General features: G+C 44.9%; 3 protein-coding genes across 3 annotated transcripts; 2 read left to right on the top strand and 1 right to left on the bottom strand.

Annotated features, from left to right (window-relative positions):
- Positions 1–288: 288 nt before the first annotated feature.
- Positions 289–8,707, bottom strand: LOC149452332 (hepatitis A virus cellular receptor 1 homolog). The gene is made up of 4 exons (XM_089689507.1): positions 8,607–8,707; positions 4,725–5,060; positions 3,733–3,803; positions 289–412 (listed from the first exon to the last, which is right to left on the bottom strand). The coding sequence occupies exons 1-3, from the start codon at positions 8,653–8,655 to the stop codon at positions 3,751–3,753; spliced, it is 438 nt and encodes a 145-aa protein (XP_089545633.1). The 5' UTR covers positions 8,656–8,707; the 3' UTR covers positions 289–412; positions 3,733–3,750.
- Positions 8,708–17,578: 8,871 nt separating this feature from the next.
- Positions 17,579–18,400, top strand: LOC149452331 (general transcription factor II-I repeat domain-containing protein 2A-like). The gene has a single exon (XM_089689498.1). The coding sequence runs from the start codon at positions 17,579–17,581 to the stop codon at positions 18,398–18,400; it is 822 nt and encodes a 273-aa protein (XP_089545624.1).
- A 126-nt stretch (positions 18,401–18,526) lies between these two features.
- On the top strand, positions 18,527–19,156 carry LOC149452330 (general transcription factor II-I repeat domain-containing protein 2A-like). The gene has a single exon (XM_089689497.1). The coding sequence runs from the start codon at positions 18,527–18,529 to the stop codon at positions 19,154–19,156; it is 630 nt and encodes a 209-aa protein (XP_089545623.1).
- The last annotated feature ends 789 nt before the right edge of the window (positions 19,157–19,945 follow it).

The raw sequence follows: 19,945 nt of genomic DNA, 5'->3' as shown, positions 1-19,945 counted from the left end.
ATTTGTCAATCAGGCAGCTTGGTGGATCCTGACAATAAGGCCGGGATCCTTCCAGAGCCTAGAGCAATTCTGTGACATCAGCTGATAGTGGGTTATAGCCTGCTGTCAGCCGATTCTGGGTCAAAGGATTGCACTCCTGTAGGTGTATTCCTGTAACTCACAAGAGCAGTATGGCCAGAAAAGTTTTAGCCATACTTCTCTTTTAAGATAAATATTTTATATGACTAGTTAAAAAGGATAAAACATACGTTTACAACCATATTATTTTACGTATCTATAATACCAGAATAACAGAGTAACAATAATCTTTATTATAGCACAAAAATACTTATTTGTAGGGGTTTGAAAACTTAATTTATAAACATTATCTTTCAAACACTTTCTTCTTCCAAATTTCACTTTGACTCAAACCCTGCAGAAAGAGAAATTATTAGAAAGTATGAGTTTCAAGTACTAGTCAACACTGCGATTTATGCTCCACATTATAGATGTATGTTGAAATAGTATATAATTTCTAATATTGTCCACGGGCTATGGTTTTTTTACTTTGAGTTCCCAAAGTTAATATATGAATCGCAACCCCTGAAGAACCACTGGTGAATTTGGTCCTATTTCCCCCTTAGCGCACACACAGCCAGGCGTACAGCATTTTTTGCACTTTTCCACTGGCTCCAAAGAACAGTCTAGGGGTTTCTTTATGGGGTTTTTTTTTATAGTGATAAACAGGGAATAGGGATGAGGGAGCATTGGATACCCCAATAAACTTTAGTACTGAATAACTTGAGTACTCCTCAACTTTCTGACTGCACTGTACAAAAACACAATGTCACACAGGATCTCTATGCTGATGGTGACCTGTAAGGCTACACACACTCACTACTCTTCCGCACTGGGGTCATGTACTCACATATCCTCCAGGCTCTTTCTAATGCGGGATATGTAGACTCACATTACCATAGGACAGCTGGACTCTTTCCCACCAACTTCCTCCTGGCTTTCTCCAGTGAGTTTTTCCAGACCCAACTTGATCCCTGGACTTGTAAATAGGTCAACCAACTAAGCCTAGCTGGGTCCTCATTGTCTTCCTAAAGGTTTCCTCCCAGACTTCTTCCCCAGGGTCAGAGCCCTGGCACAGTGGTCTCCTCCTGCAAGATTGGACCCAGGAACACTGCACCCTGCTGCTCAGACCTTAGACTATTTATGGTCTCTTTCACCACTTTCTGGGCACACATACCCAGGCTGTAATAACATATGTATTCAGGCTGCATGCCCTGTTATTGCTCCCACTATGATTCTAGAATCATATAGAAACAAGGGGAGATAACAGAGCAGCAGCCTGTGAAACACTGTGCAGCCCTAATCAATCAACCCAAGCCCCTTTGTTTACAGAGGAGCCAACGTTTACTTGCACTGCCTTGAAAAAGTATTCATACCCCTTGAAGTTTTCCACATTTTTTCATGTTAAAACCAAAAACGTAAATGTACTTTATTGGGATTTTATGTGATATACCAACACAAAGTGGCACATAATTGTGAAGTGGAAGGAAAATGATAAATGGCTTTCAAAATTTGTTACAAATAAATATCTGAAAAGTGTGGTGTGCATTTATATTCAGCCCCCCTGAGACAATACTTTGTAGAACCACCTTTCACTGCAATTACAGCTGCAAGTCTTTTTGGAGATGTCTCTACCATCTTTGCACATCTAGAAAGTGACATTTTTGCCCATTCGTCTTTGCAAAATGCTCAAGCTCTGTCAAGTCTCTGTCTGCCACAGATTCTCAATTGGATTTAGGTCTGGCCTTTGATTGGGTCATTTTAACACATGAATATGCTTTGATCTAAACCATTCCATTGTAGCTCTGGCTGTATGTTTAGGGTCCTTGTCCTGCTGGAAGGTGAACATCCATCACAGTCTCAATTCTTTTGCAGACTCTAACAGGTTTTCTTCTAGGATTGGCCTGCATTTGGCTCCAGCCATCTTCGCATCAACTCTGACCAGCTTCCCTGTCCCTGCTGAAAAAAAGCATCCCCACAACATGATGCTGCCACCACTATGTTTCATGGTGGGGATGGTGTGTTCAGGGGATGTGCAGTTTTAGTTTTCCACCACGCATAGCGTTTTGCTTTCTAGGCCAAAAAGTTCAATTTTGGTCTCATCTGACCAGAGCACCTTCTTCCACATGTTTGCTGTGTTGCCCACATGGCTTCTCGCAAACTGCAAACAAGATTTCTTATGGCTTGCTTTGAACAATGGCTTTCTTCTTGCCACTCTTCCATAAAGCAGAATGAAATGAAAACGAGAAGCGCACCAACCTTGCGCATTACCTCAGTAACCAAAATTTATTAATTGTAAAAAATATACTCACAAACAGCGAATAAAATCAGGCATGTAAGTCCTCACAGGGACTTGAAGATAACATGAGTCCCATCAGGGGAGTGGGTGTTCAGTATAGCTGACGCGTTTCAAAGGGGGTCCCTTCTTCCTCAGAGCTACTTCGTCTTTGATTTACTCTTCCATAAAGGTCAGATTGGTGGAGTGCACGACTAGTAGTTGTCCTGTAGACAGATTCTCCCACCTGAGCTGTGGATCTCTGCAGCTCCTCCAGAGTTACCATGGACCTCTTGGCTGCTTCTCTGACTAATGCTCTCCTTGCCCGGCCTGTCAGTTTTGGTGGATGGCCATGTCTTGGTAGGTTTGCAGTTGTGCCATACTCTTGGGATATTTTTTTATAACCTAACCCCGCTTTAAACTCATCCACAACTTTATCCCTGACCTCTCTGGTGTGTTCCTTGGCCTGGTTTGTTCACTAATGTTCTCTAACAAGCCTCTGAGGGCTTCACAGAACAGCTGTATTTATATGTAAATTAAATACACACAGTTGGACTCTATTTATTATTAATTAGGTGACTTCTGAAGGCAATTGGCTCCACTAGATTTTAGTTAGGGGCATCAGAGTAAAGGGAGCTGAATACAAAAGCATGCCACACTTTTCAGATATTGCTTTGTAAAACATTTTGAAACCCATGTATCATTTTCCTTCCACGCCACAATTATGTTCCACTTTGTGTTGGTCTATCACATAAAACCCCAGTAAAATACATTTACATTTTTGGTTGTAACATGACAAAATGTGGAAAATTTCAAGGGGTATGAATACTTTTTCTAGGCACTGTAGCAGCCTGCACTACACTATGAGGTTGCTACAGCAGCAAAATAAAAATATGCCTTATGGGAGCTTTCTCCAAAGCAATTTTCTTTTTTTTTCTTTTACTTTCATAAAGATATAACCAATGCAACAAATGTTTTAGAGGAAAGTGTACTTAGAAAAAAAAAATTACCTCATTATATGTATTCAGAAACCAGACACTGTAAATACAAGATCCACCCTTTTTGATTGTGCTTTCAGAACACATATTTTAGTATTTTAAACTACCAACAATCATTAAAGAAGAACTCCAAATTGCTAAATATATAATAATAAGTATACATTGGACAGTGACAGTATGTTACACAGTGATGCACACACACAGGCGGACAATAAAATAATATTGTCATTTTCCTAAGAGTGGGTGATTTACAAAACAGATTGAACAAAATGACAAATATTTTTTGCAGATGTTATTCAGTTGTATATTTAGTTATCTGCCTAGAGTTCCACTTTAAGAATTCTGTAAGACAGACAAAGAACCTTTATTATATGCTTATTCTTTTTTAGAAAAAAAAAATACCTGTTTTTAGATACCATATTAGTTTAATGCATATATTGTGCTCCATTCCAAATCATCTGGGCATTCTTCAACTGGGGAAAATAACACCAAGAAAATTAATGCAATATTAAAATTCATTCTGAACACAGATTCCATGACTAAAGACTATGATCGTGTTCATATTCTCCCTGTCTGCACATATAGTCAGTGCCTTATTTCTCTTGCTATGAAGTGGCACTTGGAGAACAATGCTGTATGCAAACATAAGCTAGGTATAAGGCAAAAGCTTTTGGAATCTACAGTACAGTTAATAAATAAATAAAAATTTTATATATATATATATCCAGACCACCTTGAGTTAGAAATACCATAGCACTTTCAGGTAGGTTGTCTCTCATTGCAACCTCAGATAGAGCAATCACTGCCCTTCCATTGCAAGGACTGATTTACTTTCAACCTGGCAGGGTTGCTTTAACTGAGTAAAAATGTTCAATTTATTATTATTTTTTGCCCCAACAATACAAAATAAAGAAGATATGCATTTGTTTTAAAATAAAAAGCACTCACTGCTTTGCTGCTTTATACATTGACATATCTCCTTAGACCCAGCCTGTATGGACAGTATGATCACCTGCTGACTTGATACCATCCATAGGAAGCTTAACTCCTCAATAAGATCCAGAAGTTGAGTCCAACACAATTTTACTTCATATAATTGCAGTACAGAAGATGTTTTTCAGTCTTTTGAAATGTAAGAGAAGAATTACTTTTTTAAGCCCTGTCTCAGTGCTGAATGAGCACTGACTGAGGGAACACAGAAGAACCAGGGAGGGTCTAGCTACTGAACTAACTAGCACTAAACAGGATGGGAGGAGAGAGGGTGATACCAACTCACACAAGTAAAAATGTTGTGATGACCCTAAACCACCACAAGATGTCTGCAAACAATAGAAACCTGATGCTGTTCAATACAACCCAGAAAAAAATACATTTAAATGAGACATAACACTTACTGTCTTGTATCTCAAGCTGTATATGTCTTATTTCATCATTGGCCCATCCATGGATCTCCACTCGACAGCAATACAATCCTTCATCTTCCTTAGTTAAATCACTAATGGTGAGTGACACATTTCCCTGTGCTATGTCCCCCATTAAATGGTATCTGTTAGAGATGTTGCCGCTCACTTTGCTGCCGTCTGTCCAGATGATGGCATTGTTACAACTGAAACTTGTGCAATGGCCTTTACCCCAGCACATGGTGGTTGTGCCGCTACTGGTGTCATAGTTGCAGGGTAAGGTCACTGCACCATCTACTGATCCTATCACGTGCTCATCAGATATCACATCTGCCAATTTAAAGAAGGGAGATTTAGCTTACATATTAGTCTGGGTTCAGTAACTGATCATAAATGAAATCACATCAGTAGTTTCATTAGTTTTCTGCTGTAATTCTGCAAACGGTTCCATTTCACCATGACAAATGTAAGACTAGGCTCACACCTAAGCTTTTTGCTGTGCATTTTACATTTTGCAGAAACGCACTACAGTCCATTTAACATGATTTCCTGTGGGACACCTTCACATCTCCACGTTTTCACCAGGTGTGATTTTTAGAAAGGGTCAGGGACTTTTTTAAATGCAAATCGTTGTGTTTTGGTTAAATAGACTTCACTGGAGATGCTGCAGAAATGCATGTAGTGCGTTTTTGACATGTTTTTGATGTGTTTTGTGTTTTAATCTGCCCAGCAACAAGTTGGAAAAAAACTCTATAAAAACGCAAAACGCATCAAAAACGCATAACACAACGCAAAAAGCACAGCAGAAACAGATCAAACGCAAACTGCATAGGTGTGAACCTAACCTGAAAGACCTTCCCAGAAATGTGATTTTGCTCTGTAATACCAAAACATCACCAGTAATGCATGTTACATTTTCAGCAAGCACATACATTAAATGACTACCCCCACACTTTCAATCCCTGTAAACCTGAAAATAACCTTTTCTGTAAACCTAACATTAGCTCCCACTATAGGTAACATATTAACCCTCAGGCTAACCTTGCCTGTAACCCCAATAGTAACCCTGCCTGTAAATCTAACACCAACCCTCACACTAATGCAGGCCATACATGGTTCGAATTCCAAACAATTTTTGTACGAAAATCGGACCTAAGAATAATCGGCCGATTTTTGCTCTGTTAGTGGGGCAATGGCATCGGCTGATTTTTGTGGTTCCTCACCATTTCATTTATTGGGCATGCTGGAAAATTTGTGAAAAACAACCGATTTTCGAAATCATTGGTGGCACCATCAGATTACAGAACGAACAACGTTTTGATTTTCAGACAAAAAATAATTTGAAATTCGAACCATGTATGGCCTTCATAACACTCTTAATAATCCAAACACGAACCCTTATACTAATCCTTCATGTAAATCTAACCCTCCCTATACCCCAACACCAATATTTTACTAAACTTAACTCCTTCCTCCTCTCCTGCACTCTGCGTATCACTTGTAAATTGGGAGCTTACCATATACAGCTGCATGATCATATTTCCATAAATCTTTCAGTTTCAAGACAAGACAGATATTAAAATGGACTGTCCCACAAAAATCAGGACTCCCCCCTTGGGAGAACACAGTGTTATTCACAATGAAACCTGGCCGGTGGAAGGTTGCTATGCAGAGTAAGTTTTAGAATGTGTTTTTGTTTGTATAAAAAAAATATTTTGCTGTCAAATTGAAAAGACAGAGAGTGAAGGAAATTACATCAAGACTCTTTTTTCTTTTAATGACCAGGCTGGTAAAAATGCTGGCATGCCTTCTACTCACACAGAGACTTAGCCCGATTTCACACTGATGCGGTGCAGCACATCACATGCGACTCGCACAGGAACTGCACCACATTCCTGTGCTAATCACATGCGATTTCTGTGCGGTACATTTTGTATGGCTCAAATTGCACCTCATCTACACCAAAAAGTGTTGGACCCTTTTTTTTGTCCACATCAGAATCAGATCTCATGGGTGTTCACACCCATATGATCCAATTCTGTACATCGCACCACATTTTGTGAACTGATTTCAGGGTGTCGTTAACTTAAATTACACACCCTCAGCGGTTCATATGAAAGGGGTGCGATTGCGGTGCAGAAATCTGATGTAAATTGTGCACCGCATCAGTGTGAACCCGGGGCTTAAAGTGTATTACAAGTCCTATAATGAGTTAGCAGCATTTGTTTTCTATTTTATATTGAATATAAAACTTAATAGTGAACCCCTCTTATTTGTCCTCTTTTGGTCTTTTAATTTTTCCCATTAAAAGTGTTTGGTTATATCTAGATCAGTGCACAAAATACCTGTTGATCTTCTCAGAAATACTGTGAGCTGATCATTTCATCATTTTCTGGTACCAAATGATTTATTGAAATATCCAAGGCCAGTGCATGCAAAAATATTTGGCAAATAGAGTAATAATCAAATCATAAACAAGATAAAGTCAAAGTAGGAACCCATGCAAGGGTTCAGAAATCAACCTGTTTGGTCAACAATAGTGTAACAATACGTAAAAATCAGGAGGCAGAGCTATACAAAGTAATATGAGCTTCAAAAGGCACGGTGGTATAAGGCGGTAAAAGTCGTGCAACCAACACTAGACCCGTGTGATTATGGTCACATGCAAAAAGGAAAAAGATGAAAATATGAGGGCTGTGTATTGTTGCGACATTAAAGAGTGGATGTTGTTCTCCACTAGGATATCAACAAATAACAGCAGGAAGGAGAACATCCCTGATAACTTCATCATTTTCAACTATCTCTGAGGACTACAGAACCTCACACCTCTATTTTATGGACACTATGGACTCTTTCCTACCAACTTCCTCCTGGCCCTCTCTGCTGAGTTTCTCCAGATCCAACTTGATCCCTGGACTTGAACTTGAGAATAGGCCCCTCAGCTAAGCTTAGCTGAGACCTCAGAGTCTTCCTGATGGCCTCTTCCCAGACTTCTGACCAAGGGGCAGAGCCCCTATTACAGGGGTCTTCTCCTGCAGAACTGCACCCTGGAACCCTGCACCCTGCTACTCAGGCCTCAGACTAAATATGGGTTCTTTCACCATCTACTGGGCACACCTCAGATAGATTGGCTAGAGTTCCATGAATATTCATTCCTCCCACTCTGTTTCTAGAATCCTCAAGAAGACAGGTGTAGATAACAAAGCAGCAGCGTGTTAAACACTGAGCAGCCCTAATCAATCAATCCCCTGCTTCCCCCCCTGATTACAAGGAAGCCAAAGTAAATTTTCCTAGCATTCTACTCTATACTAGGAGAGTGCAACAAAAAAAAAAGAGAAAATGAAAGTAGAAAGCAAAATAATGCAGCCATTACCAAAGAACTTGCCAAGAAATGGTAAGCTCCAATATATTACATTTTATGGGGGATTAGATACACTTGCCCAATGTCAGCTTGGCACCCAGCATGGTGCAATGGGAGGAAAGCTCATTAGCTTCCCCTTTAGCTGCTCACTAAAGACCTTTACATTTCTAAAAGCTGGGTATGCTTTCCCATCCCTTCTTTTGGGAGACATCAGGGTATTATGAGAAGAAGACTTCTAGCTGCTTCTGGCCCTGTTCCCCCTCCTGGCACTACTTATGGAGGTTTACCTCATTGCAGTTTCTTTTGTCATCTTTCCTTTTACACTTTGTAGACATTTACTGAATGCAGCTGCTGGTGTATTTTCTATGCCGAGTTTAATGTGTTATAGCATCATCACTAAGTCCTTATGTTTTCAAAACCAAAATTCTCTGTCTAGCATTTGGAAAGTTTCATCAAACCCCTGCATAAATACTAAATATATATATATTGGACTCAGTAAGCAACCATGTACTTGCCTGGGATGAAGAGCAGTAAAAGAGGCAGCCGGAGCGAGTGTGGAGGCATGGTGTGATATGAGTGATATTGTACTTTGCTGTGTGCTTCCTACCAATCTCTGTTATCACATATAAATATAAGGCAAAAAGAGGAACAATTCACTAGGGTTTTGTAAAAGTTACATGCTGCAAGGTCAGAAGACTTCTTCAGATAAAACTAGCATGTTATAAAGCTTGTTGGGACACTCAGGAAGGAAATGTTAGTTTTGGGTGAGGTTATTTTTTCCATCAGAATTGAGTTTTACAGTGGTGGCAAAAATTGTAGACACTTTTGGAAATGTTAATGTTTTGTACTTTGCTGGCTTATAGGAAATGTTATTTTGCACCAAATGCAAATGTTTATATGTCAGTTTGTCAACTTAATGCTGAATTAAATAATAAAAAATAATAATAATTTGAATATGGAGGCATATCCATGGAGGGACGCACAGACCTCTACACGCTAGACAATGGCTTCCTGACTGCCATTAAGTATTGGGATGAAATCCTTGGACCCATTGTCAGACCCTACGTTGGTGCAGTGGGTCCTGGGTTCCTCCTGGTGCATGACAAAGCCCAGCCTCATGTGGTGAGAGTAAGCAGGTAGTTCCTGGGGGATGAAGGAATTGATGCCATTAAATGGGCCCCATACCTGCCTGACCTAAATCCAAAAGAACACCTCTGGGATATCATGTTTTGGTCCATCAGATGCTGCCAGGCTGCACCTCAGACTGTCCAGGAGCTCAGTGATGCCTTGGTCCAGATTTGGGAGGAAATACCCCAGGACTGAGTACATATGTATGCTTATACTTTTCAGAGGTCTGATATTGTTCTATGTACAATCTTTATGTTATTGATTGCATGTAATATTCTAATTTTCTGAGATTGTGGATTTGGGGTTTTCATGAGCTGTAAGCCATAATCATCACAATTATGACAAATCACGGCTTGAACTATCTTGCTTTGCATGTAATGAGTCTATCTCCTATATTAGTTTCACCTGTTAAGTTGCATTACTGAAATAAATGAACTTTTGCACGATATTCTAATTTTTCGAGTTTCACCTGTGTATATATATATATAAATATATATATCTTTATATATATATATACAGTATCTCACAGAAGTAAGTACACCCCTCACATTTTTGTAAATATTTTATTATTATACCTTTTCATGTGACAACACTGAAGAAATGACACTTTGCTACAATGTAAAGTAGTGAGTGTACAGCTTGTATAACAGTGTAAATTTGCTGTCCCCTCAAAATAACTCAACACACAGCCATTGATGTCTAAACCGCTGGCAACAAAAATGAGTACACCCCTAAGTGAAAATGTCCAAATTGGGCCCAATTAGCTATTTTCCCTCCCCGGTGTCATGTGACTTGTTAGTGTTACAAGGTCTAAGGTGTTAATAGGGAGCAGGTGTGTTAAATTTGGTGTTATCGCTCTCACTCTCTCATACTGGTCACTGGAAGTTCAACATGGCACCTCATGGCAAAGAACTCTCTGAGGATCTGAAAAAAAGAATTGTTGCTCAACATAAAGATGGTCTAGGCCAGCAATGGGCAAACTACGGCCCGCGGGCCGTATACGGCCCGGCGGACCTTTTAATCCGGCCCGCGGAGCTAGGCTCCCGCTGGGCTCCTCTCACAGTCCGCCCTGAAGATCTGTCCCCCTCGACGTATCTGCGCATGTGCCGGAGATCGCCGATCGGCTGCTAATGCCTGAAACTGGCACATGCACAGATACGTCGAGGGGGACAGATCCTCATAGGAGACAGATTTTCTTGCTACACCGGAGCGGCGCGGGAACACGGCAAGAGGAACGCGCGGAGCAAAGGTAAGTGAATTGACACAGGGGGGACTTAATATGGGGGATGAATTACTATATGGGGGATGAATTACTATAGGGGGGATGAATTACTATATGGGGGATGAATTACTATATGGGGGTTGAATTACTATGGGGGATGAATTACTATATGGGGGATGAATTACTATATGGGGGATGAATTACTATGGGGGATGAATTACTATATGGGGGATGAATTACTATATGGGGGATGAATTACTATATGGGGGATGAATTACTATGGGGGATGAATTACTATATGGGGGATGAATTACTATATGGGGGTTGAATTACTATGGGGGATGAATTAATATGGGGGATGAATTAATATGGGGAATGAATTACTATATGGGGAATGAATTACCATATGGGGGATGAATTACTATATGGGGGATGAATTACTATGGGAGATGAATTACTATGGGAGATGAATTACTATATGGGGGATGAGTTACTATGGGGGATGAATTACTATATGGGGGATGAATTACTATGGGGGATGAATTACTATATGGGGGATGAATTACTATGGGGGATAAATTACTATATGGGGGATAAATTACTATAGGGGGGATGAATCTATGGGGGATGAATTACTATGGGGGATGAATTACTATATGGGGGATGAATTACTATGGGGGATGAATTACTATAGGGGGGATGAATTACTATATGGGGGATTAATTACTATGCTTACTATGGGGGAATATTACTATATTTACTATGGATGGCATGGTAGTGGCTGGGCCGGCCAGCAACTAGTGAGGGGCGGGGCTGTGGGGGAGTACGGATTGAGCCAAGAAGAAAGCACTGCGCAGTCTCATTTGGTGACTGGTGGCGATTGTGCGGCCTGCATCTTTTCCCGTGCTACACAGTAAGTAGTGGTTGTTAAAGCAAGTTAAAGCAAGTCAAGACTTGAGTGTGAGCTTTCCCTCCCTCTGACTGTCAGAGTGACCAAGAATATTTAACTTTTTTTGCAGAGTCCCAAAATGAGTGGGGCAAAGAAAAGAAAAGTGGACAGTGAATGCAGAGTGTTTAAGAATGAATGGATAGCAAAATATTTTTTTACGGAAGTCCGATCAATGGCTGTGTCAGGGATCGCGGCTCCGTGGTCCACGATCGCGGCTCTGTCCCCCGCGCATGCGCATTGGCGGCAGATCGCGCAGGGACACAGGCACTAGGTCCCGGCGAGCCGCGGCTGACAGGACGCCGCGCATGCGCAGTAGGAGCCGCGGGCGCGCCTCAGGCGTCCAATGACAGCCGGGGGCGCGTCCTAGCTGGCCAATGACAGTGCAGGGCGCACTATTTAAAGATGCCCTGCACTGTCACAGATTGCCGCAAGGTCTTCCTGTGATCCTGAGTTCCTGCACCTGTCTAGTGACCCTGATTGACCCTGACTACGCTGCCTGCCCCTGTGATTGACCCGGATTGCCCTGACTATTCTGCCTGCTCCTGTGATTGACCCGGATTGTCCTGACTACTCTGCCTGCTCCTGCGTTTGACCCGGATTGCCCTGACCATTCTACGGATTGACTTCCCTGCTGACCCTGCGTGTGACCCGACTACTCTCCGCCTACCGATTCTGTACCCCGCTTACCCTCACGGGCCCACGATCCGTTACTACCCTGCTGGGGCCGCCATCCTCTTCATATCTGGCTCTCCCGGTACCTGTCCCCAAAGGTCTCCTCAGCCACTGGTGGGCCTGCTCGGAGGTCGTGACCTGGCCCGGGACTGTTTCAAGTCCATCCCCACCATCATGGGCCCTGGTGAAAGCACAGCCCGGGCTTAGACCCCACGCTCTGAGTAGGTCTGTCAGTTGGCAGCCTGAGGCACCACCTGGCGGATAATAACAGTACCTTGCGGCCATGACAGAGCCAGGAAGTGGACCGGCGTCCCTAGAGGATATTTGTCAGCACCTGGCAACCTTGACCCAGGCTTTCCAGAACTTCCACAGTCGCTGCGCCCGACTGGAGGACCGCATGGAGTCATTAGCTCCCCTGACTCCCCCTGCTCAGAGTCCTCCACCTGCAGAACCTCCCGCTAACCCGGTATCCGGAGCGGTTGTCACACCCCTAGCTCCTGAACCCCGCGTTCCTCTGCCGGAACGATTCCGTGGTGACCGGAGCCGCTTCCGAGCCTTCCGGAACGCTTGCACCCTGTACTTCGACTTACAGCCCCGCACGTTCACCACCGAGACCGTCAAGGTGGGGTTTATAGTCTCCCTCCTTCAGGATGAGCCCCAGGATTGGGCTCACCGTCTGATGGAGAAGCACGACCCCCATCTTGACTCCGTGACCGAGTTCTTTCGGGCCATGGCCGTCTTGTATGACGACCCTCAGCGTGCTGCTTCCGCAGAGGCTACTCTATACTCTCTGCGGCAGGGCCGCCGGACAGCCGAAGAATACGCGTCTGATTTTAGGCGTTGCATGGGAGACACCAGATGGAACGATGCGGCCTTATGTCACCAGTTCCGCATCGGGCTGTCTGAGTCTCTCAAAGACGAACTAGCACGAGTAGGCCTACCTGACTCCCTGGAAAAACTGATTGAGTTTGCCATTCAAATTGACCGTAGACTAAGGGAACGTCGGCTGGAAAGGAGCAGCCAGGGTCAAAGGGTGGCATGGATTCCATCCAGAGATACAGCTCCAACCCCAGGGAACCATCCGCGAAGCACGGAAACGGGACAACCCGGAACCCATGCAACTGGGATTGGCCCGTTCCCACTTATCGGTCGAGGAACGTCAGAGGAGACTATCACAGAACCTATGTCTGTACTGCGGGGAAGCTGGTCATCAGGTGCGCTCCTGTCCTGCTAAAATGAGTAAGTCCACGCCCGTTTCTTTTACTTTACCTGCAGGAAGGGATGATCAGTCGAGTTACCTGGCCATTCCTGTGTCTTTACAGCTCCCCGGAGGAACATTGTCGGTGACCGCAATCGTTGACTCAGGAGCCTGTAGTTGCTTCATCGATCTGACTTTTGCCCACCGGCAAAAAATCCCTCTCCAGACCAAAGAAAGGGGGTTCAACATCTTCTTGGCAGATGGGTCCCGTATAAAATCAGGGGTGGTGGACCAGGAGACACCACCCATTTTCACCACAATGGCAGACCATCACCAGGAGTTCCTCCGTATGGATGCCATCGCATCCCCCCTTTTTCCAGTCATTCTGGGGCTCCCTTGGCTGAGGGTCCATAACCCCCAGATTGACTGAGAAAAGGGAACAATTCAATTTTGCTCACCTTATTGTTTGAGTCACTGCCACGTCACAGGATCCGTGGTTCCCCGGTTCCTCCTGTGCTTGGATGGCGACACCAATCTATCCCAGGTTATTCCTCCGGCCTACCATGACTTCTTAGACGTCTTTAGTAAGCGAGGAGCTGATGTTCTCCCTCCGCACCGTTCCTACGACTGCCCCATAGACCTCCTACCCGGATCAGAAATCTCATTCGGCCGTATCTTTCCCTTGTCCGAAACAGAATCGGGAGTGCTGAGGGAATACATTGACGAAAACCTTCGGAAGGGATTTATTCGTCCATCCACATCCCCAGCCGGGGCCGGGTTATTCTTCGTAGAGAAGAAGGACAAATCGTTACGGCCCTGCATAGACTACTGTGACCTGAACAAAATAACGGTAAAGAATCGTTATCCCTTACCCCTAGTCCCCGAGCTCCTCCAGAGATTGAGATCGGCAATGATATTTACTAAATTAGACCTGCGGGGGCCTATAACCTTGTCCGTATTAGGGAGGGGGATGAGTGGAAGACGGCGTTCCGTACGAGATTCGGTCACTACGAATATTTGGTGATGCCGTTCGGGCTCTGTAATGCTCCGGCGACCTTTCAGCACTTTATCAACAATGTTTTTCGTGACTTTCTCGATATTTTCGTGGTGGTTTAGTTGGATGACATCCTAATTTTTTCCCCCTCACTGGAGGTTCATCGGGGTCACGTGATACGGGTATTAGAACGGTTGCGTCAACACGGGCTATACGTGAAGGCAGAAAAGTGCTGTTTCGAACAGCACGAAATCACGTTCTTGGGACTGGTTCTCTCTTCCGCGGGGGTCGCGATGGATCCCCAGAAAGTCACGGCGATCTTAGATTGGCCAATACCCGCCGACAAAAAGGGGGTACAGCGTTTCATCGGTTTTTCCAACTTTTACAGGAAGTTTATTAGGAACTTCTCCAGTCTGGTCTCCCCGATCACGCAACTGACGAAACAAGGGGTCCGCTTTAAGTGGACTCCCGAAGCGCGGACGGCATTCGAAAAGCTCAAAGAATTGTTCACCTCTGCTCCCATTCTCTGCCATCCAGATGCTTCTCTCCCATATGTTTTGGAAGTGGACGCCTCCGAAAATGCGGTAGGAGCGGTTTTGTCCCAAAGGAATGGTACCAAGGAACTACTGCACCCTGTGGCGTTCTTCTCCAGGAAGTTGACACCAGCGGAACGTAACTATGACATTGGGGATCGGGAGCTCCTGGCCATTAAAACTGCTCTTGAAGAATGGAGGTATTTACTGGAAGGAGCCACGCACCCAATTCTAATATTCACAGATCACAAAAACCTTAAATATTTAAGAACGGCAAAACGACTGAGACCTCGCCAAGCGAGATGGGCTCTTTTCTTTTCTCGATTCTCATTCCATATAACGTACCGACCCGGTACTAAGAACACTAACCCAGACGCTCTGTCCCGCATGTTTGAGGACCCCGACGACGCTGTGGTACCTGACACCATCTTACCTTCTGGGAGTTTCCTCGCTCTACAAACGGAACTTCGCTCCCGGCTTCTCGATGCTTCTGTAGGACTACCAGTTCCGTCTGGGTCACCCCTCCAGAGCCATGGTGGGCTATTTTGGAAGGAAGACCGGATCATGGTCCCAGAAGAAGTGCGAACCTTGGTCCTAGGGCACTGCCACGACCATCCAATGGCGGGCCACTTCGGGGTAACGAAAACTCTGGATCTACTACGGCGCTCGTTCTGGTGGCCAGACATGATCAAGGATTGTGAGCATTACGTCCGAACTTGTCCCACCTGTCAAAGGAACAAGCCCTCCAGGAGCAGGGCATGGGGATTGTTACGTCCATTACCCATACCCAAGCGGGCCTGGCAAATGATAGCCATGGATTTTGTGGTCGAACTTCCACCATCCCAGGGCTACACTGCAATAATGGTGATCGTCGACCGCTTCTCAAAGATGGCACATTTCGTGCCCCCTGAGAAGACCCCATCAGCACCAGAAACGGCACGGATCTTCATCAAGGAAGTAGTGAGGCTTCATGGGGTTCCCGAAGATATAGTGTCAGATCGGGGGGTCCAATTCACCTCCAGGTTCTGGAACGCCTTATGTAAATCGCTGGGAATCAAGCTGTCACTTTCATCCGCCTACCATCCACAGACCAACGGCCAAACTGAGAGGACCAACCAGACTCTGGAACAGTACTTACGGTGCTACACATCCTACCTTCAGGATGACTGGCTGTCGTTGCTGCCTTCCGCAGAATTATCATACAACAACTCGAGTCACTCAGCTACGGGTCAATCCCCGTTCTTTTCCAATTACGGGTATCATCCCACATTCCTCCCTGATCTGATGCCTGAGAATCCGGTACCGGCATCTCAAGACATCTTGAACTTCTTTTCTGTCAATAACAAGACAATTCAGGAAGCCATCGCTAAAGCCCAAGAGGACAGTAAAAGGGCATTCGACAGAAAGAGAAGAGGAAAATTACTGCTTCAACCAGGGGATCAGGTTTGGCTAGCAACAACCAACTTGAAGATGCTGTGCCCTTCAAGGAAGCTGGGACCCAAGTACATTGGCCCATTTCCGGTAAAACGAGTAGTCAACGAGGTGGCCTACGAACTCGAGCTTCCGCAGACCTTCAAGATACATCCTGTGTTCCATGTATCTCTCCTGAAGCCATCCAGACCGGATCCCTTCCCGGACCGTGAATCCAGACCTCCCGAGGCAGTCACCATAGGTGACCAGGAGGAATATGAAGTGGAGACTATCCTCAGTTGCCGAAGGAGGGGGGGCCAGACACAGTTCCTGATAAAATGGAAGGGGTATGGCCCCGAGGAGAACTCATGGGAACCCGCCCAGAACGTCCACGCACCCAGGCTCATCCGGGAATTTTGACGTGATCACCCGCGGTGGAGAGATCAGTGGGGCTCCCGGAGGGTGCCCATTGGGGGGGGCAATGTCAGGGATCGCGGCTCCGTGGTCCACGATCGCGGCTCTGTCCCCCGCGCATGCGCATTGGCGGCAGATCGTGCCGGGACACAGGCACTAGGTCCCGGCGAGCCGCGGCTGACAGGACGCCGCGCATGCGCAGTAGGAGCCGCGGGCGCGCCTCAGGCGTCCAATGACAGCCGGGGGCGCGTCCTAGCCGGCCAATGACAGTGCAGGGCGCACTATTTAAAGATGCCCTGCACTGTCACAGATTGCCGCAAGGTCTTCCTGTGATCCTGAGTTCCTGCACCTGTCTAGTGACCCTGATTGACCCTGACTACGCTGCCTGCCCCTGTGATTGACCCGGATTGCCCTGACTATTCTGCCTGCTCCTGTGATTGACCCGGATTGTCCTGACTACTCTGCCTGCTCCTGCGTTTGACCCGGATTGCCCTGACCATTCTACGGATTGACTTCCCTGCTGACCCTGCGTATGACCCGACTACTCTCCGCCTACCGATTCTGTACCCCGCTTACCCCCACGGGACCCCGATCCGTTACTACCCTGCTGGGGCCGCCATCCTCTTCATATCTGGCTCTCCCGGTACCTGTCCCCAAAGGTCTCCTCAGCCACTGGTGGGCCTGCTCGGAGGTCGTGACCTGGCCCGGGACTGTTTCAAGTCCATCCCCACCATCAGGGGCCCTGGTGAAAGCACAGCCCGGGCTTAGACCCCACGCTCTGAGTAGGTCTGTCAGTTGGCAGCCTGAGGCACCACCTGGCGGATCATAACAGGCTGTATGTCTCATATGTCAGGAAACTGTTGCGGTTTTCAAAGAATATAATATCAGCCGTCATTTTGCCACGAAGCATGCTAACTATGCTAGCAATCAGTCGCCCCAAGAACGGGGGTCTACAGCTCGGAGGTTGATGGCTAAATTACAGGCTCAGCAAAATTTATTTCACAGACAAACTGCGATTCAAGAGTCAACTATCAAAGCAAGTTTTATGCTCTCATTCAAATTAGCACAAGCTAGTAAACCCCTCTCTGAAGGAGAGTTTTTGAAAGAATGCATTATAGAGACCGCAGGTCTTTCGTGTCCAGAGAGCAAAGACAAGTTTGAAAAACTCAGTTTATCACGCAGGACAGTGACTCGTCGTGTGGAACTGATTGATGAAGACATAACAAACAAGTTAAATAATATTGCAGAGTCCTTTAAATTATATTCGCTAGCACTGGACGAAAGTACAGACATAAAAGATACAGCTCAGCTCTTAATTTTTATCCGAGGGATTAGCGACAGTTTTGAAATAACAGAGGAGTTTTTGGCCATGGAGCCACTTAAAGGAAAAACACGTGGAGAAGATTTGTATGACCGGGTGTCTGCTGTCATCAAGAGTATGAAGCTACCTTGGAGTAAACTTGCTAATGTCACTACGGATGGATCTCCAAATTTAACTGGAAAAAATGTGGGATTGCTGAAAAGAATTCAGGATAAAGTGAAAGAGGAAAACCCTGAGCAAGAAGTTATTTTTCTCCACTGCATCATACACCAAGAATCTTTGTGTAAATCTGTATTACAGCTTAGTCATGTTGTGAATCCAGTTATAAAGCTTGTTAACTGCATACGAGCAAAGGGACTTCAGCACCGTCAGTTCATTGCATTTCTGGAGGAAACCAACGCAGACCACCAAGACTTGCTTTACCACTCTCATGTCCGCTGGTTGAGTTTGGGCAAAGTGTTTAAATGAGTGTGGGATCTTAAAGAAGCGATTGATACATTTTTGGAGTTAAAGGGGAAGTCTGATGATTTTCCAGAGCTGAGCGACAAGAATTGGCTGTGTGACTTTGCGTTTGCTGTTGACATTTTTTCTCACATGAATGAGCTTAACGTCAAGCTACAGGGAAAAGACCTGTATGTGCACAACATGTATAGTAATGTAAATGCCTTCAAAGCCAAGTTGACTTTTTTTTCTAGGCAAATTTCAAAGAAAAACTTCTCTCATTTTCCCACACTAGCCACACAGGAAAAGGCCATCCAAAATGTGAATAAATATAGCAAATCACTGAATGACCTGCATGCAGAATTCTGTCGTCGGTTTTCAGATTTTGAAAAAATTGAAAAGTCACTTCAGCTGGTGGCCTGTCCCTTGTCACAAAACCCAGAAACAGCACCACAAGAAGTGCAATTGGAACTAATCGATCTTCAATCTGATGCAATCTTAAAGGAGAACTTCCACTCTCTTCCACTAAAAGAGTTCTATGCCTCACTTAAAGATGACTGTTTTCCAAACCTCCGGGGGATGGCACAGAAGATTCTGACCTTGTTTGGTTCGACCTACGTGTGTGAGCAGACGTTCAGCGTCATGAACATCAATAAATCCCATCACAGATCCCAGTTAACTGACCAACACCTCAGATCTATTCTGCGAATTGCAACAACAAAACTAACTCCTGACTTTGATGCCTTAACAAAAAAGGGAGACCAACAACACTGTTCCCACTAAAATTGAAGGCACTATTTTATGAAAGAAATACATTGCATAAAAGTTTTGTAAAATAACTCTTTTTATGCTTTTCTACCTTAAACTAATCTAAACATTTAATGTTACAAATTTTAATTTAATTTATATTAATTCACACATACACATCATTCATCTACTCTTGGTCCGGCCCCCGGGTCCAATATATGAACCCATTGCGGCCCTCAAGTCAAAAAGTTTGCCCACCCCTGGTCTAGGCTATAAGAAGATTGCCAAGACCCTGAAACTGAGCTGCAGCACGGTGGACAAGACCATACAGCGGTTTAACAGGACAGGTTCCACTCAAAAGAAGTTGAGTGCACGTGCTCAGCGTCACATCCAGAGGTTGTCTTTAGAAAATAGACGTATGAGTGCTGCCAGCATTGCTGCAGAGGTTGAAGGGGTGGGGAGTTAGCCTGTCAGTGCTCAGACTATATGCCGCACACTGCATCAAACTGGTCTGCATGGCTGTCATCCCAGAAGGAAGCCTCTTCTAAAGATGATGCACAAGAAAGCCCGCAAACAGTTTGCTGAAGACAACCAGACTAAGGACATGAATTACTGGACCCATGTCCTGTGGTCTGATGACACCAAGATAAACTTATTTGGTTCAGATGGTGTCAAGCTTGTGTGGTGGCAACCAGGTGAGGAGTACAAAGACAAGCGTGTCTTGCCTACAGTCAAGCATGGTGGTGGGAGTGTCATGGTCTGGGGCTGCATGAGTGCTGCCGGCACTGGGGAGGTACAGTTCATTGAGGGAAACATGAATGCCAA

Source organism: Staurois parvus, unplaced genomic scaffold, assembly GCF_062004578.1.
Source record: "Staurois parvus isolate SC_StPar_1 unplaced genomic scaffold, SC_StPar_1.0 ptg000479l, whole genome shotgun sequence".
Classification (NCBI taxonomy): domain Eukaryota; kingdom Metazoa; phylum Chordata; class Amphibia; order Anura; family Ranidae; genus Staurois; species Staurois parvus.
Note: the sequence above shows the minus strand (reverse complement) of the source record. Positions and strands in the feature narration are given on the sequence as shown.

Excerpts from the sequence above, each read along its gene's own strand:
- LOC149452331 (XM_089689498.1), top strand. The coding sequence starts at position 17,579 with ATGGCTAAATTACAGGCTCAGCAAAATTTATTTCACAGACAAACTGCG.
- LOC149452332 (XM_089689507.1), bottom strand. The coding sequence starts at position 8,655 with ATGCCTCCACACTCGCTCCGGCTGCCTCTTTTACTGCTCTTCATCCCA. Across the intron at positions 5,061-8,606 it reads TTTACTGCTCTTCATCCCAG|ATGTGATATCTGATGAGCAC; the intron begins GCAAGTACATGG and ends TTAAATTGGCAG. Across the intron at positions 3,804-4,724 it reads ACAGCTTGAGATACAAGACA|TTGAAGAATGCCCAGATGAT; the intron begins GTAAGTGTTATG and ends TATTTTCCCCAG.
- LOC149452330 (XM_089689497.1), top strand. The coding sequence starts at position 18,527 with ATGAATGAGCTTAACGTCAAGCTACAGGGAAAAGACCTGTATGTGCAC.